This window comes from Miniopterus natalensis, chromosome 7 (assembly GCF_054644295.1).
Source record: "Miniopterus natalensis isolate mMinNat1 chromosome 7, mMinNat1.hap1, whole genome shotgun sequence".
Classification (NCBI taxonomy): domain Eukaryota; kingdom Metazoa; phylum Chordata; class Mammalia; order Chiroptera; family Miniopteridae; genus Miniopterus; species Miniopterus natalensis.
The window spans coordinates 10908667-10936486 of NC_142087.1; the positions used below are offsets into that span (position 1 = coordinate 10908667).

At 40.4% G+C, this 27820-nt stretch overlaps 1 protein-coding gene across 2 annotated transcripts in view; it reads left to right on the top strand.

Moving 5' to 3' along the window:
* Window positions 1–5467: 5467 nt before the first annotated feature.
* SAMHD1 (SAM and HD domain containing deoxynucleoside triphosphate triphosphohydrolase 1) overlaps window positions 5468–27820 on the top strand; it is a 40658-nt gene continuing 18305 nt past the window's right edge. For both annotated transcript variants that reach the window (XM_016219380.2, XM_016219379.2), the window contains exons 1-10: window positions 5468–5703; window positions 11802–11868; window positions 13087–13156; window positions 17588–17748; window positions 19694–19809; window positions 21297–21367; window positions 25045–25200; window positions 26143–26243; window positions 26415–26523; window positions 27353–27444. In XM_016219380.2, the coding sequence (XP_016074866.2) occupies window positions 5496–5703; window positions 11802–11868; window positions 13087–13156; window positions 17588–17748; window positions 19694–19809; window positions 21297–21367; window positions 25045–25200; window positions 26143–26243; window positions 26415–26523; window positions 27353–27444 (1151 nt within the window). In that variant the 5' untranslated portion in view covers window positions 5468–5495. The remainder of the gene's footprint in view (window positions 5704–11801; window positions 11869–13086; window positions 13157–17587; window positions 17749–19693; window positions 19810–21296; window positions 21368–25044; window positions 25201–26142; window positions 26244–26414; window positions 26524–27352; window positions 27445–27820) is intronic.

A 27820-nucleotide genomic window follows, 5' to 3' on the forward strand; every position in this document is an offset into this window, starting at 1 on the left:
CATAGTTATTACAATATTATTGACTATATTCCCTATGCTGTACTTTACACCCCCATGACTTTTTATAACTGGCAATTTGTGTTTGCACATCTTTATCTCTTCCCCTTTTTTATTACCTCCTCCAAAGCCATTTCCATTTGGCAACCATCAAAATGTTCTCTGTACCTCTGAGTTTCTGTTTTGTTTATTTGTTTTTAAAATTCCACATATAAGTGAAATTATATGGTATTTATCTTTCTTTGTCTGACTTATTTCACTTAGGATAATACCCTCTAAGTCCATCCATGTTGTTACAAATGGAAAGATTTCATTCTTTTTAGCCCTGGCCAGGTAGCTCAGTTGGTTAGTGTGTTGTCCCGATATGCCAAGGTTGTGAATTTGATCCCCAGTCAGGGCACATACAAGAATCAACCAGTGCCAATGTTCCCAGTGAAAATAAGTGGAACAAGTCAACGTCTCTCTCTCTCTCTCTCTCTCTTCCTCTCTCTAAAAAATCAATAAATAAAAGTGTTTTTTAAAAAACATGAAACTTAAAGATTTTATTTTTTAATGGCTGAGCAATATTCATTTAATCTATTTACATTTAAAGTAATTATTGATAGGTATGTAGTTATTACCATTTTATTAATCATATTTTTTATCTTATTTTTTTCTCTTCTTAAAGGAGTTCTTTTAACATTTTCTTGTAGTACTGGTTTGGTGTTGATGAACTCCTTTAGTTTTTTCTTGCCTGGGAAGCTCTTTATATGCACTTGAATTCTAAATGATAGCCTTGCTGGGTAGAGTAATCTTGGTTGTAGTTCCTTACTTTTCATTACTTTGAATATTTTGTGCCAATCCCTTCTGGCCTGCAACGTTTCTGTTGAGAGATCAGCTGACAGTCTTATGGGAGCTCCCTTGTAGATAAATAACTGCTTTTTTCTTACTGCTTTTAAGATTCTGCTTGTCTTTACCCTTTGGCATTTTAACTATGACATGTCTTAGTGTGGGCCTCTTTGGGTTCCTCTTGTTTGGGACTCCCTGTGCTTCTTGGATTTGTATGTCTATTTCCTTTACCAGGTTAGGGAATTTTCCATCATTATTTCTTCAAATAGGTTTTCAATTCCTTGCCCTCTCTTCTCCTTCTGGTATTCCTATAATGGGAATGTTGGTACACTTGATGTTGTCCCAGAGGCCCCATAAAAATTATCCTCATTCTTTTTAAATTCTTTTTTCTTTTTGTTGTTCTGACTGGGTGTTTTCTGCTTCTTCCTTCTTCCAAATAGATGAGTCAATCACCTCTTGCCCCTCCCATCTCCTCTTCCCTTAACACAAAAGAAGCCTGAACTCTGTACTTTCTTAAAATGGATTTGAGGTACCACTAGGGCTCCCATCTTCTCAGTTGGCAACTTCTTGATCAGTAAACCTTTTCTTACTTCAAATTCTGACATTTTGAGTTTTGGCCTTTCAAAATATCAGGCACACAGACCTTGGTCCAGTAATAACTGAACTTGTACTCAGCTCAAGTTGCAGAAAAGAACAGTGGTTTTCAAAGCAGATCTAGTTTCAAATCCCCAAAACCTTAATACATGTATGTGACCCTGGCCAAGTCATTACACCTCTCTGAGCTTCCTTTCCTTATTCTTTTTCAAAGAATTTCTACACCTGGAGATCACTTTCTGTATCTATGAACAGAAAAATGATTTATGAAGAATGTACCAAGAAATAATATTTGGATCTGTATGTACATACATATTTTGTTTTCTGAGTTTTCTTTCTTGAGCATTATATTTATTTATTTTTAATTTAAATATTTATTTTTTAATCCTCACCTGAGAAGTGAGGATATTTTTTCCACTGATTTTTAGAGAGAGTGGAAGGGAGGGGGCAGAGGGAGAGAGAGAAACATAAATGTGATAGAGACACCTCAATTGGTTGCCTCCCACATGGGCCCTGGGCTGGGGACAGAACCTGCAACCCAGGTACGTGCCCTTGACTGAGAGTCAAACCCAAGACCCTCCATTGTGCAGGCCTACACTCTAATCACTGAGCCACGATGGTCAGGGCTATTTATATTTAAATATTTATTTGTTTGTTTACTTATTTTTTTTTGAGAGGGAGAAACGTCAATTTGTTGTCCCATTTATTTATGCATTCGTTGGTTGATTCTTGCATGTGCCTTAACCAGGGATCAAACCCCCAACCTTGGCGTTTAGGGACATGCTCTAGCCAACTGAACTATCCTGCCAAGGACTTGAGCATTATTTTTATCAGACATGAAAATAAATACTGCCTGGCCAGGCCTGGCTCAGCGGTTGAGCATAGACCTAGGATCCAGGCAATCAGGGTTCGATTCCCGGTCAGGGCACATGCCCGGGTTGCAGGCTTGATCAATGACTCTCTCATCATTGATGTTTCTGTCTCTCTCTCTCCCTCTCCCTTCCTCTCTCTGAAATCAATAAAGATATATTAAAAAAAAAATTAAAAAGAAAGAAAATAAATACTTTATTTTTAAAAAGAATTTTGGCTTGGCTTTGGGATTTGGGCAGATGGAAAAAAAAGAATGTCTTGATGAGGTTAGGTTTAGTAATGGTTAAAGAGGAAGTAATAAGGAACCAGGAGCTGGCTTTGAGATCCAGCAGCAGAGGCTGAAAAGGAAGCTGTGGAGAGATGTAAAACCACAGGTTAATACTGCCAGAAATAAAATTGCATAGCTCATCTGGGTGGGTGAAAGGTATCTGGGGAAGGGCAGGGAAGAACAGCTGGGAGTATGCAAAGTCATCAAGCAATGGGCCTTAAATTAATTAAATTTATAGTCTTTTCTAGTCCTAAAATGGTGAGATCAGAGGGGAGCTTAAGCACTCATTTCTCTCAGTACAACCAGAGCACAGGGACTGTTTGGAGTATTTGTTCCCAAGTTGTGGAGTATTGGATGGAACAGGGTCACCAGGATGTAAGTGGAGTTAAACAAAGTGACAAACTGGAAAATGCCCAAGTTTTGGAGTCAGCTCTAAATCTCAATTCTGTCACCAGAGTCTTGAGGGAGTAACCAACCATCACAAGATCTAGGCCCCTAGAAAGTAGGGGATCAGAGGGAAGATAATACATATGACATTAAATGACACTCTTTAATAAACAAAAACAAATGGAAAATTAAAGTTCTCAAAAAGCAACTTTGGGTTTTTGAGCAAACCCAGCGATTAAACGTTTGTTTGTTTTGTTTTGTTTTTTAAAAATATATCTTTATTGATTTCAGAGAGAGGAAGAGAGAGAGACTGAAACATCAATGAAGTCATCATTGATCAGCTGCATCCTCCACAACCCCCGCTGGGGATCGAGCCCATGTGCCCTGACTGGGAACCAAACTTTGATCTTCTGGGTCCTAGGTCAATGCTCAACCACTGAGCCACACCCAGCTGAGCTAAATGTTTATATCATCTGCTTATATCACCTGCCCAGGAAACTTTGCTGTCAGGGCAGATTTCTCCACAAGTCTTATAAACACAAAATTTCAAACCACCATTTCCAAGTTGAAATACAAGTCTTTCAGATGTATGTTATTTGTTATTTTACCTTCTTGTTTTGGTTTCACAAGTCTTGACAACTGCCTGGTCTTGTCTCAAGTTATTCTGGCGATTAAGGGTGTGGTTTTTCGGTCCTGGCCCTTCTGTGCAGATGGAGCGCCAGTATACTTCCCTATACTTTCCCCCACGGGAAGCCATTTAAAATTTTGAGTTAACTAATATGAAATAATTTTATATCAAAACTCTTATTAACAAACAGTTGTTGGCAGGTGATTAAGAGCATAGATTTTGGAATCAGGCTAGATTGCATGGGTTTGAATCTTCTATTTTTCATCACTTTCTAGCTGCGTGACTTTTGGCAAATTACTTATTTCTCTTTACCTTACATCCTAAGGTTATCGTGACACTTAAATGAATAAATATTTGTAAAGCCCTTAGAATGGTGCCTGGCACACAGGAAAGCTCTAAGTGTTTTCTAAGAATATTTTGTTCACCACTAGCCTACTGTTTCATACTGCTTTTGTTAGGGGCAGAAATATTAATCAAGATCTGTTAACTGTGATTGTTAGCTATAGCTATAAGAAATATTAATCATGCTCTGTTAACCATGATCGGTCTGTTCTGATTAGAGAAAGCACATTATAAACTGGCTGAGAGTTGTAGCCCTGAAACATGGGAATTAACCTTGGAATGATCATCATGGAAAGATTAACCACCTTGTTCCCAGAACAAAAGGAGTCCGGGAAGCACCCACCCTTTGTGACCCACTGCCCGCATCCCCGCCACCCAGAGGTGGAGGCACCCTACCCTTTCACAATCCCCCCAGCCCACATTGAACCATTATGCCCATTCTTCCTCATTTTGCCTACTTCTGCATGTAATCTTTGTCCTTTTACCCAGTATAAGCAGCTGGTGACAGGGAGGGGATTAGAGCAGATTTTATGTGGATGACCCTCCTGCACTCCCATACTGCCAGCATTATTGGAATAAAAGTTCATATAGGATTCAATCCTATCTCTGCTTAACTGGCTCAAGTAGTGACCTGCAGCCTGGACCCCTGCGTGGTCGGTTTCACTTGATTATCTGCCTCATTCATCCTTTATCCCCTAGATGGGTGTATGGCTGGGGTGATATGAAGTTGTACTGGCTTTAGCAGTGGTGGTGGTTCTTTTACTCGTTATTCGCATGGGCAAGGATTTACAGGGAACTTAGGGTCCTGCCCCCCGAGTGGCTAAAGTGAGGGGGAGAAGCCTGCCATTTTCTCAGGCTGTTACCACCAGGTAAAGTTGTGGAAAATAAATTTTAAGTAGTCAGACTGGCCCCTTCCTTTCTTCTGGGCGAGAGGAGTCTGAAGGCAGCTCCTGCAGGAGACCTGAGCACAGGCTGCGTTCCTGGGCGGGCGTCCCCGGGCCTCGCGCTGCCCAGCAGCACTGTAGACCCCGCGACGTGCAAGGGGACAACCTTCCCAACCAATTCGAGGTCATTCCACAGCCCTGCAGGTCAGCTTCTTGCCCACTTCTCTCCTAACTGGGAAGAGGCTGGCAGCCCGAGGGCCGCTTAGGCGACTTCGCAGTCTGGGGCATCTGACACCGCGAAGCCTGGGGCGCTCACTTGGAGGAAGGCACCCTCAAGTCCCCACGAGAGCCCCCCCGACGGGCGGTGGCCCGACTTCCACGGGCGCGTGGGCACAGTCTTTTCTCGCTGCGGGCCTTACTAGCACCGCCCTTAGTTTTGCTTCTCGCCACTCCGTTTCCCATAAACAGCAGGGCGACCCGGAGGACCTGTGGCCGGTCACTGCGCTTGCGCAAAGGGCTGCGCTATTAAAGCGGCTGGGCCGTCCGCCCCGGGCCTGAGCTGCCAGGGCGCCTGCGCCGACAAGGGGTGCTGGCAGCGCCGAGAGGACCCGCTGCCAGTGCAGAGCTGCCAGCGCGCCTGCGCGGGGACTGGGCGCCGGGGCTTTCGGCCGAGCGGCGCGGGACGCCGAGTGTAGCCATGCAGAGAACCGCCTCCGAGCAGCCGCACAAGCGGCCCCGGCGTGAGGGCGAGCCCCGCACGCCGCCAAACACCCCTTCCGCAGCGGCGGCCAGGGACGCGGATCCCGAACTCCCCTCCGACGGCCGGACCTGGAACGCGGAGCAGGTGTGCTGCTTCCTAAAGCGCAATGGCTTCAAGGATCCCGCGCTGCTGGACCGCTTTCGAGGTAGCGGGGCTGGGGGGTGAGGGGAGCGGGTTCCCGAGGGACGACGACCCGAGGCGGGGACAGCAGGCCTGAGGGAGGGCGCCCTCGGGCAGTGAGCAGGGGGCCTCGAAGAGGACCCAAAGCGGAGAAGGGAGACACGACTGGGGAGGCGCGAGAACCCGCGGACCTGAGGCGGGGGGCACGCGGGGCGGGTGACCCGGGGCGGGAGCCCTTCTGAGAAGGGGCCCTGAGGCGGGGGGCGCCCCGGCGTGAAGCCCTGAGCTGGTGGAAGGAGAAACGCGGCGTCAGGGGCGGGGGTCCCGTGGGGAAGAAAGCTAACTTTGGGGGATGTGAATCTGGGCGGGGCAGTCGGTCTAAGTCTGTTGGGTTTCTTCAGGAACCTGCCACCCCAGCGCCCGGCGGGCGAGACTGGGGTCCCCGTTTTAGTCAGAAGCCCCTTTCCCCCGCCCTTGGTGAGAGGATGGCTGTCACTCAGCCACCAGGCTCGGGAGACCCCTCTGCCGCCGCAGCTCCTTGAGCACTTTCCCCGTTCGAGTTCTTTTGGGTGTTTTTAGGTTTCTGTTTCCTTCACACACACACACACAATTCCCCGAAACGTGGGCGTCTCCAAAAGGGGAGGGAACGTGGATTGATCACAGCTCCGGTCACCAGCCGTAGCATCCCGGGTTTGGGCTGCAGCCCTGTTTGTCGACCCGGCTGGCCGAGCTTGGTGGCGCTCGCCTCGCTCGCCTTCCTCGCGCTGAGGCTGCTCCTCGGGCTGGTGCCGTCCCACCGACTCCCGGGCCCGCGCCTCGGCCACGTCGCGTGGGGAGCTGTGCAGGTTGTGAGTTTCAGGCGGCGTTACCGGCTCACGTTCAGGCATCCTCGCGCTTGAAACCTACTCAACTTCCCCTAATGGTGTGAGGCTTGATTTGTCCGGCTTTCCCCTCGGCGGCGTGGGCTAGGGGGGCGGTGCGATTTGCACACTCCCTAAGCGTTTGCTGCCGTCGGTGCTTCCCTCTGCCGAGGCTGGGGGACTAGGGTGGGAGGGACTTAAGTGGTTCAACCTAAAGATAACTTGATGGGTATAGAAATCGCACTTCTGTTTTTCCCTTTCCCGCCGTTTGTTTTCCTACACTGCTGGGATTGGAATTTTTCTTTGAATAGCAACAAGTGGGAATGAAGGAGTTTTATGTTTTCTGTCTCCAAAATGCTATTGGCTGTGTTGGTGTCTGTTTCAAGGGTATTCTGTAGATTAATTCTTCAGCTTTCAAAATGACCTGTTCTTTTGAGCCCACAGTCTAATGCCAGTAAGAGACACTGCATGCTCTTAATTGGTAAACACTGATCAGGTGTTCACAGTTGCTCATTTCTTACGTTCTGCTTTGTCTTGACCAAACTTTAGTCAGGCTTCTCTTTCTCCTTCACGCTCCTGGGCTCTCTCTCTCCCTTGCTTCCAGAACTGAGCAAACACTAAAAAAGTGAAATGTGCCCCCTGAGTCGGCTTCTCCGGGAAACCAGCTGACCACAGCAGGACACTGCCCTGTCAGACCCCACTGGAGTCTCTTAAACTTCCAGAGATTCTGCTTATCTCCACTTGCCCCTCCTTTAGTCTATAAGAAGCACAAACCTTTTTCTGTTTGATTTTGAGCCACTTACATATTTCTGAGATTGGAATGTTCTCACTACTGAAGTAGTCTTTCTAAATCCAGATTTGTTTTTATATGAGAAAACTAAGCACACGGTGCTGGGTCCCTTTCCTCAGGAAGGAATACAGTCTCACAGGAACCCTGAAATTTAGGGGTTATAATCCGCTTTTTTTTACAGGTGGTATGTTTGAGGTCCAACAGTGTTAACTAACTTTCCACAGGTCACACAGCTAGACAAAGGCAGAGCTGGATTTTAAGGTTTCGGACTCCAGAATTCATGCCAGCTATACCTTAATAAGTGTTCTTGTCAAAACCATTGGATTTCCCTCAACAGTAAGGGAACAAACAAACCAATTTAAAGAAAAAAAAAAAAAAGGAGAGCATACTCAAAGTTATAAAATCAACTAAGAGCAAGGGGAAAAAATGGAAAAATGAGCAAAACACAGGAACAGACAATGGACAACCAGCCAGTAAACAGAAAAAGACATCATCTCAACAGTAATGTAAAAAATACTAATTTATTTTTAATTTAGTTTGGGAAATGTTTAAAGATTGATAATAGGTGACCTGGCTTGTGTGGCTCAGTGGGTTGGGCATTGTCCCTTGCACAGAAGGGTTACTGGTTTGATTTCTAGTCAGGGCACATATTCAGGTTGCAGGCTGGATCTCCAGTAGGGGGTGTTGCAGGAGGCTTCCAATCCATGGTTCTCTCATATTGATGTTTCTCTTTCTCCCTCTCCCTTCCTTTCTCTCTAAAAATCAGTACAAATATATATATATTTTTAATTTATCTTTGTTGTTGAAAGTATTACAGGTGTCCCATTTTTCCCCCCATTGACCCCCTCCACTTCACTTCTACCTCCTCCCCAGGCCTTCACCCCATTGTTGTCTGTGTCCATGGGTTATGCAAAATGCATGTAACTTCTTTCATTAATCTCTTCCCACTCCCCACCCCCTTTCCCTCTTCCCTCTGAGATACGACAGTCTATTGTATGCTTCAATGTCTTTGGGTCTGTTTTGTTTGTCAGTTTCTTATGTTCATTAGCTTTATTGATTTCAGAGAGAGGAAAGAGAGAGATAGAAACATCAATGATGAGAGTCATTGATCGGCTGCAGCCCGCAACTCGGGCATGTGCCCTGACCGGGAATCGAACCCCGATCTCCTGGATCCTAGGTTGATGCTCAGCTGCTGAGCCATGCCCAGCTGGGCTCTTTTTTAAAAAAAAAAAATACATATATATATATCTTTATTGATTTCAGAGAAAGGAAGGGAGAGGGAGAGAGAGAAACATCAATGATGAGGGTCATCATTGATCTGCTGCCTCCTGCACGCCCCCTACTAGGGATTGGGCGTGCAACCCTGCATGTGCTTTGAACGGGAATTGAACTTCGATCTCCTGGATCTTAGATCGATGTTCAGCCACTGAGCCATGCCCGGCTGGGCTTAGCTTCTTCTTGAAGAAGACCCTTCAGCATTTCATGTAGTACTGGTTTGGTGGTGGTGAACTCCTTTAGCTTTTTTTTTAATCTGTGAAGCTCTTTATCTGACCTTCAGTTCTAAATGATATTTTTGCTGGGTAGAGTAATCTTGGTTGTAGGTTCTTGCTTTTCATCACTTTGAATATTTCTTGCAATCCCTTCTGGCCTGCAAAGTTTCTGTTGAACAATCAGCTGACAGTCTTATGGGTGCTCCCTTGTAGGTAACTAACTGCTTTTCTCTTGCTGCTTTTAAGATTCTCTGTCTTTAACCTTTGGCGTTTTAATTATGATGTGTCTTGCTGTGGGCCTCTTTGGGTTCCTCTTGTTTGGGACCCTCTGTGCTTCCTGGACTTGTAAGTCTATTTCTTTCATCAGGTAGGGGAAGTTTTCTGTCATTATTTTTTCAAATAGGTTTTCAATTTCTTGCTCTTTTTCATCTCCTTCTGGCACCCCCATAATACAGATGTTGAACTGCTTGAAGTTGTCCCAGAGATTCCTTACACTATCTTCATATTTCTGGATTCTTTTTTCTTTTTGCTCTTCCGATTGGGTGTTTTTTGTTTCCTCATGTTCCAAATTGCTGATTTGATTCATGGCATCCCCTACTCTACTCTTGATTCCCTGTAAATTATTCTTCCTTTCAGTTAGTGTAGCCTTCCTTTCTGACTGGTTATTATGTTATTGATTATCTCACTAGTTTCCTTAGTAGTCTTACTAAGATCCTTGAGCATCCTTATAACCATTATTCTGAACTCTGTATCTAGTAGCTTGCTTGGCTCCATTTCATTTAGTTCTTTTTCTGGAGAGTTCTTCTGTTCTTTCATTTGTGACATGTTTCTTTGCCTCCACATTTTGGCTACTCCCAAGTGTTTATTTCTATGTATTAGGTAGAGCTGCTATGTCTCCTGGAATTTGTAAAGTGGCTTTGTGTAGTAGGTGCCGTATAGGGTCCAGTGGCTCAGCCTCCCCAGTCACCTGAGCTGGGCCTTAAAGGTGCTCCCCTGTGTGGGCTGTGTGCTGTCTCCTGTTGTAGTTGAGCCTTGATTGCTGTTGGCATCCCTGGGAAGAATTGACCCTCAGGCCAATCAGCTGTGAGGACCACTTGCAACTACAGCTCAGAAGCTGCTGTGCTGGAGACACCCCTATGGAGCAGGATTTACTTCAGTGCAGCTTTGGTGTTCACCGAGTGCACCCCTTGAGTGTGTCACTCGTGGATGTGGTAGGGTTATAATCTAGCGTGGTCGAAGCTGACCACCAGGTACACTGTCTCTGGGGCCTCCTGGGATATGCAAAGCCAGCCTCTGCCTGTGCCCTGCCCAGGGCCACCCAGCATGAGTTACACAGCAGTCCATAGGAGGCTGCTACTTGTGCTGGGCTTGGAGGTGTCCAGGAGAGGCCAACCTATGAACCAATGTAGGCTGCTGCTAGTGCCAGGCCTGGGGCCACTTATAAAGTCCTATGGGTCACGCTGAGGTCAGCTGCTGCTTGTTTGAGAGATTTTAGGAAAGCCCCAAGCGTGAGGCTAGAGAGGCCACTTGCATAGAGAAGCCACGGGAAATGGCTTGGATGAGCTTGAAATTAGGGAGGGGTGGGGTCTCCATAAATCACCAGGGCAGGGTGAAAGGTGTGAGTGAGGTTTATGGAGATTCAAATATGGCGCCTGCCTGCTGGCTCTGTGTGGGGAGGGCTCATCAAAGGAGCAGTGGCCTCTGCCAGCTCTTCTGTCTGTGAGAAAGCTTACCCTCCAGCTCTTGCCCTGATTCCAGGCAAGTTAGTTCCTCCCCGAATGTCCCAGTTTCCTTTCAAGCTGCTGCCCAGCACTGGAGCTCAGAGGGAGCACGTCTGAGTAAGTACATGTGCCACCCAGGAGCCCTTTTAGAGGAGCTACCTGGGACTCCTGCAGCTTCCACATTATGCAGCCACAATCCCCATTGGTTTTTATAGCCTGAAATTGTGGGGACTTCTCTTCCCTGCCCTGGAATCCTGGGCTAGGAGGCCTGATGTGGGGCTGGGACCCCTTGCTCCTCTGGGAAACCTCCACCGCTGAGATAGCCCTCCTGGTTTTAAAAAGTGGCATCTGGGTGTGGTGTCTCAGCCCAGTCTGCCGCGATTGGGCACAGATTCTTCCCTGAGTCTCCGCCCTTCCTACCGGTCTCAGTGCTTCTTCAATTCCCTAGTTGTAGGACTTCCGTTCTGCTAGAATTCAGGAGGTCCTGAATGATGGTGATTCTGTATTTTAATTGTAATTTTGATGTGGTTATGGGACGCGGCAGGTACTTCGTTTACCTGTGCCACCATATTGTTGTCTCCAACACAAATATTTTTTAAAAGATTCATAATAGGAGAAATGGTAATACAATAAAGTTCATGAAATTGTCAGTAGAGTGGGGAAAAATAGATTATTAACAACATAACTGCGTAAAACTACATAATTGCGTAGATAAATCTCATGAATGATACCCACAATGTTAACAGTGGTTATAAGGAGAATTTAAGTAAGTTTTGAGCCCGGCTGAGTGTGGCTCAGTGGTTGAGCATCGACCTATGACCCAGGAGGTCGTGGTTCGATTCCCAGTCAGGGCATATGCGCGGGTTATGGACTCCATCCCCAGTGAGGGGCTTGCAAGAGGCAGTGGATCAATGACTCTTTCATCATTGATGTTTCTGTCTCTCTCTCTCCCTCTCCCTTTCTCTCTGTGAAATCAATAAATATATATCTTTTTAAAAAAAATAAATTTTGATATTTTATGCTTTATATTTTTTTATTGTTTGGATTTCTTACATTGAATAATTTTTTATGATAATTAAAATTAAGACCTTCCCAGTGGCAAATCAGAAAAGTGGTATTTGACACAGTCCTTTGCCTGTAATGGGTGCACTCAATATATGTTTATCTGAGTAAATTCTGGGGGATCCAAATTGAAAGAAATCGGAAATCATATGTTGTAAGTACTGAAACCATTCATTTCTTTTTTACCTTTTCCTCCATAGAAAAGAATATCACAGGTTCATTACTGCTCTATCTTGATGAGTCTCATCTTGATAACCTGGGAATAAGGTAAGAATGATAAAATTCACACTGTAACCAACCACGCTTGTGACCTTTTTATTTAACTTTGAGGGACAAAGCTCAATATTGCTGGTATTAACATTTTAAATCTAGAAGGTGTTTTAAAACAATCCACTGCCTGTTGGTTAACACAGATGTTTTTGTTTGTATTTCCTGTGTAAATTCTATGTTTCATATTATTAATGATTCCCGTTTTTTAAAATTTTGCTGACGAACCTCCGTGAAGTTGATGGTGACCAACTTTTTACTCTCAATTTCAGGATAATTGAATTATACACACCAGAATATAGGTAAAAATTGATAGGAGCAAAAATGTTGGCAAGAAAAATTAAGGCTGGAATCCTATCTTGATCATATTTTTAGGTCTTCTTAAAGCTATCTTAAGACTGCAAGGTATCCCTGCTATTAGATTTAGAGAGACAAAGTAGTTTGGCACTTTTTAGTTGTCTGATTTGGGACAAGTTATTTAACCTTCAGTTTCTGCACCTGTGAAATGAATAATAATAAGGCAACATATTTAAGTGATTAGCATATGATAAGCCCTTGATAAGTGATATATATGTTTATTATGTATATAGATCCTTATGTATGGCTGGAGGTTCTAAGGTCTAGATTAGTACCGGTATCCTTTTTAAATACCTCAGTTGAGGCCCTGTCCAGGTAGCTCAGTTTGTTAGAGCGTCATCCCCATATGCCAAGGATGTGGGTTTGATCTCTGGTCAGGGCACATACAAGAATCAACCATTAACCAATGAATGCATAAATAAGTGGAACAACAAATTGATGTTTCTCTCTCTCTCTCTCTAAAAATCAATAAATAAAAATATCAAAAAACTCAGTTGAGGCAATATTTAAATATTCCTTAAAATGGAGATTACGTCTTTAAAAGAATTGACAACAGTGGTGAAATATAGTCTTTTCTTCATGAATTCTACTTAGTTAAATGTTGTTTGTAGTAACAATAACGAAAGAATTGAAACAAGGGATTATCCTGAATTGCTTCTTTTACTTGTTGCTTAATACTCGATAACAGAAGCAAAGGAAGGAGGGAGTTTCTAGAAGGAGTAAATTTGAATTATTAATCCTTTTAATCTGACATCTCTTTCTAGTGTATATAATCTAGAGTTGATTATATACTATTATATACTCTTATCGATTATTATTAAGCAAATAATGATAGATCTACTTATCCTATTATAATTTTAGTCCCCTGTGGGAGAGAAAGAAGCTGCTTAATTCTATCGGACTGATTCAAACTCATGGTGATAGAGTGAAGGTAAGAGGAATCTAAGTTTATTATGTTTTTTTTTACTATAAAGTGAGATAACTCAGTTATCTAGATTCATTTTAAAAAGAATAGAAGGAAATCTGCTTCTCAGTAATAGGATTGTGACTAATGGATTTTGACTTTTCTAAACTTTCTGCATTTCTAAAATAAGTACAGAATATTTAAATCAAAGGAAAACTGAAATATTTAAGCACACAGAAAAGCACAAATAGACCACTACCCAGCCTCTCAAATCTTAACATTTTGCCCAGTTTGCTGCAAATCTGTTGTTTTTAGAGCAAAATATTAGAATGGAAGAGTTCCTTTGTACTCTTCCTGGATTCTGTTTCCATCTTTTCTTCCTCAAAAGGAGTCACCATCCTGAATTGGTGTTTAATAATTTTCATGAATGGCCCTGGCTGGTATGGCTCAGTTGGTTGGAGCGAAGTCCCATACCCCAAAAGGCTGAGTGTTCGTTTTCCGGTCAGGTTACATACCCAGGCCGTGGGTTTGAACCCCAGTCGGGTGCCTGTGGAGGCAACCTATTGATGTTTCTCTCTTTCTCTCTCCCTTCCCCTCTTCTCTAAAATCAATAAGCATGTCCTTGGGTGTCCTTGGATAAGGATTAAAAATAATAAGTTTCTTGAATGTTTTGTACTTTTACTACATATTTGTGTATAGCCATAAATAATGTAGTTTTACATTTTTTAATTTTATATAAATCATATTTCACTGTAAGTATCCTTCTAAACTTTCATTTAACATTATATTCATCTGAGGATATATTGTTTATTGGTTTTAGACAGAGAGGAGGGGAGAGAACAGGGGAGAGGAGAGCGGGGTGGGGGGATAGGGAGAAAAAAACATCAGTTGGTTGTCTCCGAAACCTCGGTATGTGCTCTGATGGAATTGAACCTGCTACCCTTTGGTGCACAGGATGATGCTCCAACCAACTCATCCACACTGCCCAGGGCTAACATTATATTTCTGAGAATCATCCACATCAACACAAATAGTCTAAGTTACCACCCTCAACCACAGAATAACTTTTATTTTATTTTATTAACTTTAGAGATGGGGGGGGAGAGAGAGAGAGAAAGAGAGAAAGAGAAACATTGATTCAAGAGAAACACCAATGGGTTGCCTCCTGCATGCACCCCGACTGGGGATCGAACTCACAACCTGGGTGTGTACCCTGACCGGAATCGAACCAGCAACCTTTCAGTGTACAGGAAGACTCCCAACCCACTGAGCCACACCAGCCAGGGCTATTCTTTTTCTTTCTTTTTTTTAACAGTTTTAATGTGATACAATTCACATAACTTAAAATTCACTTGTTTAAATGTTTTGTAAAAGGTCCACAAGGTTGTTCAGTCATCATTATAATATAATATAATATAATTTAAATTATAAGAGTTCTTTATATATTCTGGATATAAGTTCTTTATACAATCTGGATGTATATATCAGATACATGGTATGCAAATTTTTCTCCCATTCTCTGGATTTTCCTTTTTACTTTCTTTTTTTAAAAAATTTATTTATTTTAATATATCTTTATTGATTTCAAATGGAGAGGAAGGGAGAAGGAGAGAGAGAGTTGAAACATCAATGATGAGAGCATTGTCATTGATCGGATACTTCCTGCACGTCCCAATTGGGGATCTAGCCCATAACCTGGGCATGTACCCTGACCAGGAATCGAACCACCATCTGCTGGATCCTAGGCCAATGCTCAACAGCTGAGCCATGCCCAGCTGGGCTTTTTTACTTTCTTAGTAGTATTTTTTGGAGCACAAAAGTTTTTAAATTTTTTTTTTAATCTTTACTGTTGAAAGTATTACAGGTGTCCCATTTTTTCCCCCCATTGACTCCCTCCACCTCGTTTCCACCCCCTCCCCAGGCCTTCACCCCATTATTGTCTGTGTCCATGGCTTATGCATACATGCATATAACTTCTTTGGTTAATCTCTTCCCATCCCCCACCCCTATGCCCCTTCCCTCTTCCTTCTGAGATACAGCTATACATTTAAGAAAAATTAATAAAAACAAGTAAGAGAATGATTTTACAACATGCTTATTCCAGTTCAGGATTTCATGTGGCTGGACCCTGTCCTGGCAGCTCAGGGTGCAAGGTGGGAACCAACCCTGGATGGTATGCCCTTCCATCACAGCGTACACTCACATGCACATCCACACTCACTCAGACATGTAGACATGCCATTGAACCTCATGTACACGTCTCTGGGGTGTGAGAGGAAACTGGAGCACCTAGAGAAAACCCGTGCAGACGTGGGGAGACCATGCATACTCTACACAGACAGTGGCCTTGGCCAGGAACCTTTTTTCCCCCCTTATCAACATTATAAGGAAAAAATGTTTATTGAAATGATGTTATTCAATGACCGGCTCTTTATGATTTTCATGTGTTTTAAGATTTTGGAACTTGTTCTTTTCTGTAGGGATAGTCACATGGTTGAATTATGACATTTATGGGTCCTTCTACTCTGATATTTTGATATCATTTTTGGTGTATTATTAGAGGTGACTAAAATCAATATCTTTTATAATAATTATAAAGTGGTTTTATAGAGCAGGGTGAAAAAATTCATATTCGTCAAATATCAAGCATAAATCAAATCTTTATTAATGTACAAACATATTGTTGAACAAAGTTGTAAATTGTAGTCATTACTTGACTCAGGCTGTTGGTACCCAATTTGAATTGAGCTGTTTTTAAACTCATAGCCAGCATGTTCAAATGTTGGCTCAGATGACCCCTTTAAGCTTATTTACAGCACTGAGCTTCTGTAATTTTTTTTTTAATGTTTTTATTGATTTCAGAGAGAGGAAGGAAGAGGGAGAGAGAAACAGAAACATCAATGATGAGAGTCATTGATCAGCTGCCTCCTGCATGCCCCCTACTGGGGATTGAGCCCACATCCCAGGCATGTGCCCTGACTGGGAATCAAACCGTGACCTCCTGGTTCATAGGCCCTCGCTCAACCACTGAGCCACGCTGGCTGAGCTGTAATTCATATTTTATATATTTCTGTGTATGGATGTGGTACACTTTAACTGTAAAGCATGTTAACATACATTACTTGGCAATAGTGGTTCAACAGTAGTCATTGAAAAATCGATGTGCCAGACACACAGCATGATGGGTTCTGAGAACATGGCAGTCAACAAGATAGACAAGGTTCTTCACCTCCCAGAATTCCATATATTTTTAAGGAACTTCAATTTGAAGCAGTTTGAAAATCAGATTAGATCATTTATCAGGCTCCTTTTTTATTCTATAGCTTTCTCTTAAAAAGTCAGTTATGGATAATTAAGAAAAATGTGTCTTTAAAGAAACATAGGACCCTAGCTGGTGTGTCTCAGTGGTTAGAGCGTCAGCCTGCTGACTGAAGGGTCCCGGGTTCGATTCTGACCAAGGGCACGTACCTTGGTTGCACTCTCAATCCCCAGCCCCATGGGGTAGGCAACTAATTGATGTGTCTTTCTCGCATCGATGTTTTTCTTTCTCTCCTCCCCTCCTTCTACTTTTTCTGAAAAGCAATGGAAGAAATATCCTCAGGTGAGGATTAAAAAAAAAGAAAGAAAAAATTAAGAAACAAAGACGAGCATTAAATCTTCACCCATATTTAAAGCTCCTGTTTAAGTTTACAGTAATAAGTAATTGTGAATTTATCTTTACTAAGTATACATATTTCTGAGTGACATTATAAGTACTATAGAATTTTATGATTACTTACCCATATGGTAGAAGGGTTTCTTTTCTTTCCTTTTTTTTTTCCTTCCCTTCCCTTCCCTTCCCTTCCCTTCCCTTCCCTTCCCTTCCCTTCCCTTCCCTTCCCTTCCCTTTCCCTTTCCCTTTCCCTTTCCCTTTCCCTTTCCCTTTCCCTTTCCCTTTCCCTTTCCCTTTCCCTTTCCCTTTCCATTTCCATTTCCATTTCCATTTCCATTTCCAATTTCTCTTTCCTTTTCTCTTTCCATTTTTCTCTTTTCTTTCTTAGGATTTTAGTGATGGGCACTATATAGATACATTCAGAAAAAAATTTAGACACAGTGCCAGTAGTAATATGGCTTATGTGATCTGAATGAATGTGTTAAATGAGTATGTTTAACTTGAATCCAAAACTAACTTATTAAAGGCTAATTAAATAATATATGTAATAAAAAGGTTGAAATCCTTATCTTTCTGTTGTTAGAATCCATTAGAAGAAGTAAAATATATCCTGATCTAATGTACTGACCTGTCTGGTAGTGATATCTAAATAAGATAATGATATTAGTATCTTGTCATTTCCCTTATTATTAGTCTTGAGAACAATTAAACAGCTTTGACTTTGCACTGTGATAGGCATGGCTGCATAAAAATTTTAGATAGAGTTATGTATTGTTACTTATGTTAGTTTAAACATAATTTTCTAGGTAATTAATGATCCTATCCATGGCCATATTGGATTTCACCCTCTCCTTGTCCGAATCATCGACACACCTCAATTTCAACGGCTTCGATATATTAAACAGTTGGGAGGCGCTTACTATGTTTTCCCAGGAGCTTCACACAATCGATTTGAACACAGTCTAGGGTAAGAAGGGGATTGGTTTCGGGAGCTGACAGTTACATATTAAGTACCTTTTCTGTCTCATGAAATGATTGTCTCATCTTTTAGAGGATAGTTTTATAAAAATGATAATACTATTCTTATTTTATTGATGAAAAAATTGAGGCTTTGATTTACTTTGCTGTATTTTATTTATTTTATGTACTTTTTGTTGTTGCTGTTAATCCTCACCTGAGGATACTTTTTCCATTGATTTTTTTTTTTTTTTTTTTAGAGAGAGAGAGTGGAAGGGGGGGAGAGAGAGAAAGAGCGAAACAGCTATGTGAGAGAGACACATTGATTGATTGCTGCTCGCACATGTCCCAAACAGGCTGGGGAATGTACCTGAAACTGAAGTACAAGCCCTTGACCAGGAATTGAACGCTCGACCCTTGGGTGCGCAGGCTGACGCTCTAACCATGGAGCCACACACACCAGGGCTATTTTATGTACTCTTATAAGCCACCTCAGATCCTTCTTGGAAAAATAATGAAAGTGTCTATTGAGAGGTCATTTGGTTGAAATATTTGTGTTTAAATATTATTTTAAAAGCTAATAGGGTTGGCTACTGGCATAATTAACTTTCTGAGTTTGATTATTTAATTTTCTTATAGTCCCTGTTTAGTTGTGTGCAGATTGCCCTTTGAAAACAGGAAATGTGTAAATCAGATAATCATTCACAAGCTCAGAGAACATATGTATCTACTCAAATGTTCATTCATTCATCAACAAATATTTATTGAAAACTTACTAGATCCTACCAAACCAACAAGGTAGCAGTTGTCTTTATCCTCATGGAGCTCAGTGCTTAGAGAAGAAAGCTACTGTATTTATTCAGAAATTATTTTCAGGGGGAAGTGCTTAAAGTGCATATAACATTTGTTGGGCATTTTATCTTCAATCTGTGTTGTAAGCATTACAAAGCAGAAGTCCTGCTTATTTTTTTAAAAATTGTAGTAAAATACATAGAATGTAAAATTTACTTTCTTAACCATTTTTAAGTACACAGTTCAGTAGTGTTAAATATATCCACATTATTGTGCTACCAAGCTCCAGAGCCTTTTCATCTTGTAAAACCGAGACTCTATACCCCCCAAATTCTCCATTCCCCTCTCTCCCCAGCCCTGGACAACCACCATTCTATTTTCTGTTTCTATGAATTGGACCACTCTAGGTACCACATATAAGTGATATCATACAGTGTTTGTCTTTTTGTGACTGGCTGTTTCACTTTGTATAATTTCCTCAAGGTTCCTCTGTGTTGGAGCCTATATCAGACTTTTCTTACTTTTTAAGATGTACTCTATTCCATTGTATGATACACTACATTTTGTTTATCCCTTTATCCATCAGTGGACACAGTTGTTTCTCCCTCTTTGGCTGTTATGAATCGTGCTGCTGTGAACACGACTGTGCAAACATATCTTAAAGACCCTGCTTTCAGTTGTTTTGGGTATATACCCAGAAATGGAGTTGCTGAATCATATGGTAACTCTAGTTTTAATTTTTTGAGGAACCACCATACTGCTTTCCCTAGCAGCTGCACCATTATATATTTCCATTAAAAGTGTACAAGGGTTCCAGTTTCCCCACATCTAAGTTAACATTTGTTACTAATTATTTTTTGTTTGCTTGTTTTGTTTTTGGATAATAGCCATCCTTAACTGGTGTGAGGCGTTATTTCATTGTGATTTTGATTTTGCATTTCCCTAATGATTAGTGATGCTGAGCCGAGAGGTCCTGGTTTTGGAATTCTGTTTGTGTGTCCCTGCCAAGTTCCCAAACACACACTATTCTGTTAAGTTGCCATAGAGATATATTATAACATTTGAGAAACATTAAAGTTCTTCAGGACCCAAGTATCATTTATATCTTTCAAACAAAAGAGAGACCTTTTTGTTTTGTTTTGCTTTGTTTTTTCGTTCTACAGTGTAGGATATCTAGCAGGATGTCTAGTCCGAGAACTGAGTGAAAAACAACCAGAGCTGCAGATAAGTGAACGTGACATGCTCTGTGTTCAGATTGCTGGGCTTTGTCATGATCTCGGTAAGCTACCCAAAGAGCCAAGGCTGTTACGAAAAACCATGACATGTTACCTGTCTTTGAAATTAAAAAATCCAACTAACCAAGAGAAGTAAGAAAGTTGTGTTTTAATTCTTCAGTTAACATTAGTATAAATGTGCCATCGCATCCTCCTGGAATGATCCATAAGGCCATGGTGTTGCTATTCCATTGTTTTGTGGCCTTTCAGTGAATTTCCCGTGTTAAACATCATTGCTACAAGTTATTAGAAAGGACTTTGTGATAGTGAGGTATTTCTGACTACTCTGTTTAGGATGTTGTGAATTTGGTTTTTCTTTTATCCTTCTTATTGAATAAAATGGCCATTTTACCTTCAGTTATTTTGTCAGATCCATTTTTCTTATACCTAGACTACATAATCTACCCTAGCAGATTAACAGCAGATTTAGAGAACTCCTTCTGCTTCCTGACCCATCTGAGGTCTTGGGCCACTTAAATCCAAGTAAAAGAATATTAACCTTTTCCTTTGACACAGAAAGAGAAAAGAGACCGTATTCTTTTATCACAGGAGTATGACCCTGTCCTTGTAGTTTAGTCCTACCTATTGGAGGGCCCTGAGAATTTGTGTGTGCCTGTAGGGCAGGAAAGGGGAGGTGTCTGTGTTTCAATAGATACTTGAAGGGGTATCTTCAGCATGTCCTCCTGGAGATTTCAGTAGTTTTAATGCTCCCCCAGATGATAACTATAATAGATTCCTGGTATTTTAAGAGGGAATCATTGGGAAACCTTTCCCAGTCCCCAGGAGTCTGAGTACTACGGTAACAAGCCTTTATGTACAAACTGCAATGTGCAAAAAGGCCCGGGGCTGGTCCAGGTGGGCTCCCTCTCCAGCCGAGTAATTCACTTCTACAGAAATTCTGATAATTCCAGAGTTTTGCCCCAACCAAATTTCATATTACTAAATGTTGTGAAATGTTAAAATCACTTACGATTAAGATAAACGTGATTTTCACTTTGGTGGGTCACATCGTTGGTTAAAAACCCCCAGGAAACAGCTCCCTTATGTGTATATTTATTCTAAGAATATTGCGTACATTATAAAATTTACATAAAAATAGATGTTTTTAAAGGATGAGAGTAATAAAGTTCTAATATTTTATTTTTGCATCCCAGTGGATTGTCTTAAAACTGCTATTTTAATACAGATATTCAACCTGCAGATGCCAAAAGTTTTTGTCATCAAAATTTTTTAAAGTTACACAAAACTATCTTTTCACCAGTTATGTGAGTTCTGGTGACTGAGAGACCCCTCTATGAAGAGCTTACTTTCCCATATCTTTCTGCTTCCTGTTCTCTTGTTTTTAGAAAATAGGAAGGAAGGATATATCCCTTTTTGTGATGTATTTATAGATTATTGATTTCTGTTGATATTAAAATTAAAACTAAAAAGATTTAAAAAATCAACTCAGTTTTTACATTTTTCTTATTCTAAGGCTGCTTTTGTTTTTAAGGTCATGGGCCATTTTCTCACATGTTTGATGGAAGATTTATTCCACTTGCTCGCCAAGATGTGAAATGGAAGGTATGTATTCACATATTCAGTAATCAACAAAATAAAGACTATTTAAGCAGCCATTTCTGTGTTATAGTATACTTCCCCATTACAGTTTTCAGGGTGCTTTCATATATGTATATGTTTTCATATATGTTTTTAGTTGATTCTCATAGTCTGTAAGGAAGAAATGATTACCTCCATTTTTACAAGTGTAAAGAAACTTGAAACTTACAGAGGTGTACTGATACACCAAAAATCACAAAGCTGTTAACTGGTAGAGCCAGCAGTAGAAAATCAGGTTTCCTAGATGCTAATTTAATGCTCTTTCTATTCCACCATACTCTTGTAAAATAAAAAAATAAAAGGCCAACTCTGGTTTTGACTCATTTTGTATGACCACATAGTAACTGATTGTCGCCAACTTTAGTCAAATATATATATATATATTGAGAGAGAGAGAAAGAGACCAAGACCAATTTGTTGTTCCACCTATTTATACATTCATTGGTTGATTCTTGTATATACCCTGGTCAGGGATCAAACCCACAACCTTGGAATATTGGGATGACGCTCTAACTAACTGAGCTACCTAGCCAGGGCTCGTCAGATATATTAAATGAACCATTTTATAATTAGGGATTTGTGGGCAGCTAACCCATATTTTTGGGATCAGTTTTTGAAAAGTAAACTTGGTTTTGAGAAGTAAAGTTAGATTGGCTCCCATTTTTGGCCACACTGTACTTAGGATCCTGGAGTAGAAAAGGTTATTAATATGTACTGAATATTTCTTATGTGTCAACCACCAACCACTATTTTCTCTCTTTCCCTTTTTTTAAAAGGTATAACAATGAGTTGTACAGATCTTAAGTGTACGGTTCAGTGAATTTTGACAAATGTATGCATCCATGTAAGCACTACTCAAGTGAGGATAAGAACATTTCCATCTTCCTGGAAAATTCCCTTGTGCCCCCTTTCAGTCATTTTCTACGCCTCCCCCCACCATCACCTGATTTTTATAAACGTAGATTCGTTTTGCCAGTTTGGGGATTTGATAAAAGTAGAATTATATAGTAGGTACTTTCTGTGTGTCTTGCTTTATACACTCAGTGATTTTGAAATATGTTCATGTTGCCCTAACCAGTTTGGCCCTCGTACTGAAGGGTCTTGGGTTCGAAGCTACCAGACCTGGCTGGGTAGTTCATTTGGCTGGAGCGTCATCCTGATACAAGGTTTGGGTTCAATCTCTGGTCAGGGCACGTATAGGAAGCTACCAACGAATGCATGAATAAATGGAGCAACAAGTCGATGTTTCTCTCTTTCCCTTCCTCTCTCTAAAATCAATAAATAAAATTTTAGAAAGAGAGAGAGAGAAAGAGAGAAAGGGAGGGAAGGAACTTCCAGTGCAGTTTTACCATTTTACCCTCCACCGGCAATGATGTGAGTTCCTGTTATTTCACAGCCTCACCGACACTGGTTTTTTTAGATTAGCATTTCTAATGAGTATGAAATGGTATCTTGTGGTTCAATTTCAACTTGTATTCTCTGATACATGTTGAGTATCATTTCCTGTACTTTGTACTTCGTCACTGATACATCTTTTTTTTCTTTTTTTTAATTTATTGATTTCAGAGAGAGGAAGGGAGAGGGAGAGAGAGAGAAAGAAACATCAATGATAAGAGAGTCGTCATTAATCAGCTGCCTCCTGCACGCCCCCGACTGGGGATCGAGCCCGCAACCCGAGCATGTGCCCTGACTGGGAATCTAACCGCAATCTTCTGGATCCTAGGTCGATGCTCAGCCACTGAGCCACACCAGCCGGGCTGATATATCTTATTTTGTGAAGAGTTGTTTCAATGTTGTATCCATTTAAAATAATTAGTTACCTTTTTTATTGATTTGAGGAATTCTTTATAAGATATATAATGAATTTTTTTCTCTCCAGTCTCTGACTTGCCAAATCAGTTTTTTAATGGTACCTTGTGACAAATTAAAAATTTTGATGAAGTGCTCACATTCTCCAGTCCAGTAAGATGGATAGTGTCTCTCCAGTTTTGCTGCCTTGGGGCCTGTCCCAGGCTAAAAGCCATAGAAAAACTGGAATATTGCCCAATGGCTTTCTCTTCCAAGTGTTGACTCCCTCTAACATCTGCCTGCCTTTGGCCACTGTCCAGTGTCTTCAGAGAGCTGTCCTCAGAGAGCTGTCCAAAGTTTATAGTTGTTTTCTATAGCAAGGATGATCTAAATAGGATCTATGTAGCCATTCCCAAGTCTTTTTCTTTAAATATTTTGCCTTTCACATTTAAGTTCTTAACTCATGTGGAATTTATTTTTGTGCATGTGTATGGTAAAAATCTAATTTCTATTTTTCACTGTGAATAATTGTTTATTGAATAGTTTGTGTTTCCCCACTAATCTATAATACCAGCCCCAACATTTAGTAAATTCATATATGATGAATCTTTCTGGATACTGTTCCATACTTTCTTAATTATTATTACTTTACAGTAAGTCTTTTTTTTAAATATATATATCTTTAAAATATATATATCTTTATTGATAATTCCCACCCAGACCTTGATATCAGATCTCTAAAACAAATATCTCAGAGGGACTGAGTTAAGAGGTGGAAAAAAATATAAATGCATATATAAATTAAAATACATATATAAATATTTTGTGATATGTATGCAGTATTTTATATAGAAGCCTAAAACAGTTGTGTGTGTGTATTGTCAAAGAAATATTTTTAAAAATATATATCTTTATTGATTTCAGAGAGAGGAAGGGAAAGGGAGAGAGAAATAGAAACATCAACGATCAGAGAGAGTCGTTGATCAGCTGCCTACTGCATGCCCCCAACTGGGAATCCAGCCCGCAACCTGGGCATGTGCCCTGACCGGGAATGGAACCGCGATCTCCTAGATCCTAGGTTGATGCTCAACCGCTGAGCCACACCCGGCCGGGAGGCTTTTTTTTAGTCCTCACTCAAGGGTATTTTTTCCCATTGACTTTTAGGGAGGGAGGGAGGGAGGGAGGGGAGAGAGAAATGTTGTTATGAAAAAGACACACTGATTGGTTGCCTCCCTGGCACGCCCAGACCAAGGCCAGGGATTCAGCCTGCAACTGAGGTTCACGCCCTTGGCCAGAATCAAACCTGGGACCCTTCAGTCTGTGGACCAACACTCTAACCACTGAGACAAACCAGCTAGGGTGACAAATTTTTAGGTTTTTAAAAAATATCTGTAAGCCTTGACTGGCGTGGCTCAGCGGTTATATGGTTGGCCTAAGCACTGAAGGGTTGTGGGTTTGATTCCCGGTCAAGGGCTTGTATCTGGGTTGCAGGTTCAATCCCCGGCTCTGGTTAGGTGCATGCGGGTGGCAACCAATCGATGTGACTCTCTCTCATCAATGTTTCTCTTTCTCTCTCGCTCTCTCCCCCTCCCTCCCTCCCTCCCTCCCTCCCTCCCTCCCTCCCTCCCTCCCTCCCTCCCTCCCTCCCTCCCTTCCACTCTCTCTAAAAATCAACGGAAAATTCAGGTGAGGATTAACAACAACAACAAAAATCTGCAAGACTATAGTTAGAAACTAGATAATTAACTCAGTAGAATCTTATCTCTGATTTATTTGGAATCAAGAGTAATCTGGATAATCTGGGGTCCCTATGGACTAGAGTCTATAACAGACCATATGTTGTGTTTTCCTAGCATGAACAGGGCTCCGTTGACATGTTTGAGTACCTCATTAATTCTAACGATCTCAGACCCGTCATGGAGCGCTATGGCCTCATCCCTGAAGAAGATATTTGCTTTATCAAGGAACAAATTACAGGACCACGTGAATCACCAGTCAAAGGATCATCAGTAAGTTTGTGTACAACTTAATTTGAAGTGACTCATGCTTTTCATCTAGTCGTTTGATTCCTTCTGAGCTATTGGAAGAGGAACACTTGGCTATTTTAGAGGGACTGAGTTAAGAGGTGGAAAAAACATAAATACATATAAATTAACATACATATATGTAAGTATTTTATAATGAATATGTATGCAGTATTTTATATAGAGGCCTAAAGTAACTTTGTTTGGAAAATTTATCAGTGTATTTTTTTTAATCCATTAAAACTAACATATTTCAAATATTTAGATATATGAAGACCTAGAAAATAGTTGAATGGAAATCTGTTTTGTTTCTGTTTTGATCTTTTTATTTAAATAGTTGAAAAATAATTTTCCTCTGAGGTTTTTAAGTTTCCATATATATATATGTACACACACACGCACATATATACACACACACACACAATCTACTTGTGAAATAAAGAGGTGAATTTTGTAGCAAATATTCTATTTGCAAAAAAATGGAGCTCCAAAAAGTCTTTGAGTGGTGCATATCATTTAGGGTAGATGTGTAGCTACTTTGAAAGTTAGTATTATTTTCAGGTATGAATTTAAGCATGAGCATGTAAGGAACATTCTTATTAGTTCATAATTAGATCTTATATTTTTAAAAACTTTTAAACCAAGGAAACAGAACTTGTTGGTAATGGGAAGTGTAATAGAGTTAGGATCCTTTCAGTGGCACTAAATACTAAAAAGGTTTAGTATTAACCGGATATCATATACCTTAGCATTTCTTTTCCCTTTTCTGCTAATTTAGGAATTAAATGGAAAGAACCTTCTAAATTTTCTCACATTCTCATTCAAGTATCTGTTTATAATTTTCATATTAATACAGTTGCTTTGCTTTGCTTGTAAATAGATTTGGTTCTTATCCTAAAACTTTTAATGGATTTTCGTGTCTTCTAGTGGCCATATATAGGCCGTCCTAAAGAGAAAAGCTTCCTTTATGAGATAGTGGCCAATAAAAGAAATGGCATTGATGTGGACAAATGGGATTATTTTGCCAGGTATGCACTGAACACTTCAGAAAAGTTGGTTAAAATCTTTGTATACTTTAAATATATACAATTTTTATTTAAGCAAACAAATACAATAAAAATGCTTGTATAAATTTAGTATTAATATTTAAGGTACAGCAACCTTGTTGAAAATTTTTCTCTACTTTGGAATCTTTCTAGGGACTGCCATCATCTTGGAATTCAAAATAGTTTTGATTATAAGCGCTTTCTTAAGTTTGCCCGTGTCTGTGAAGTAGATAATAGTCTGCATATTTGTACTAGAGATCAGGTAAGCTATGTCAGAGGAACAACAAGGAAGGTATAGTTTTTAGTTTGAAATCTAGAAATAGCCGTTCAGTAATTTGGAAAAATCAGTACCTGGCAAATTGTCAGTCTCTTTACTTCATGCTGAGCATTTATAAATATCTTAAGGCTCTCACTTGTACTGTGGTGTTAAGTAATAATAAAATTACAATAGACATTGATTGAGTGTTGTGCTAGGCAATGTTTTAAGTTGTTAGATGTATTAACTCAATCCTTACAACCCTATGAAATAGATACTATTATTATCCCACTTAATAGATGAGTAAGTTGAAGCACAGAAAAGACATACAATTAATAAATGGCAGAACTAGAATTTTAACCCAGAAAATTTGGCTCAAGTCTCATCCTTAATTACTATGTTAGTGTTTCATATAAAATACTTAAATCATTAGGTCCCTGCTAGATTAGAGTTGTATGACTTAAGAGTAGTGCAATATTGTATTATAAAAGTCTTTCTTTTGAGAATGAAGAATATAAGAATAATTATACCTCATTTCTATAGTTATTGGGAAAATTTAAAAATATGTATAAGATACCTAAAACGGAACCTGCCACAGAATTAAAATACACAATATATTTTGGTTTACTAAGAATGAAAGTTGTTGCAAACCAATGAATAGTTTTACTCATCCACATTGCTATTTTTTAGTGGGTTCAGGGATTGTAATGCAGTCGTCCCTGGGCATAGCCTTCGTGTCTGCCACCATCCCTTTTTCTTGTATTATATACTTCTCTACTAACAGGGATAACATAATCAGATACTACATTAACATTTACTTCATGTTTTCCTACAGGAGATTGGGAATCTATATGACATGTTCCATATACGCAACTCTTTACACCGTAGAGCTTATCAACACAAAGTTGGCAACATCATTGATTATATGTAAGAAATTCAATTGTTATTTCTCTATAAAAAATTATGCTTTGCTCTAGAGTATCACACATGGATCAAGTTGAGATTTCTAGATAAATTTGAATGAATTTTAAGTGAATAAAAAAACAGTTCCCTTAAAACTAGCATAAACTTAACTTGGAGGAAGAGTTGGAGAATGGATAAAGGGGATAGATGAAGGGCAGAAAAGCTGGCTTAGGCTAAACATGAAGAATTAGTGCTGGAATGGCGTAGGACCTCTGCACAGGCCATCGCTTATGTACCAGATATCAGTCGTCAAGGTGAGAGATGGGACGTGGATAATTGACATTCTGAAATTAATAACAAACATTAATTTTAAGAATTAAGATTAATGTCTGTCCTTACC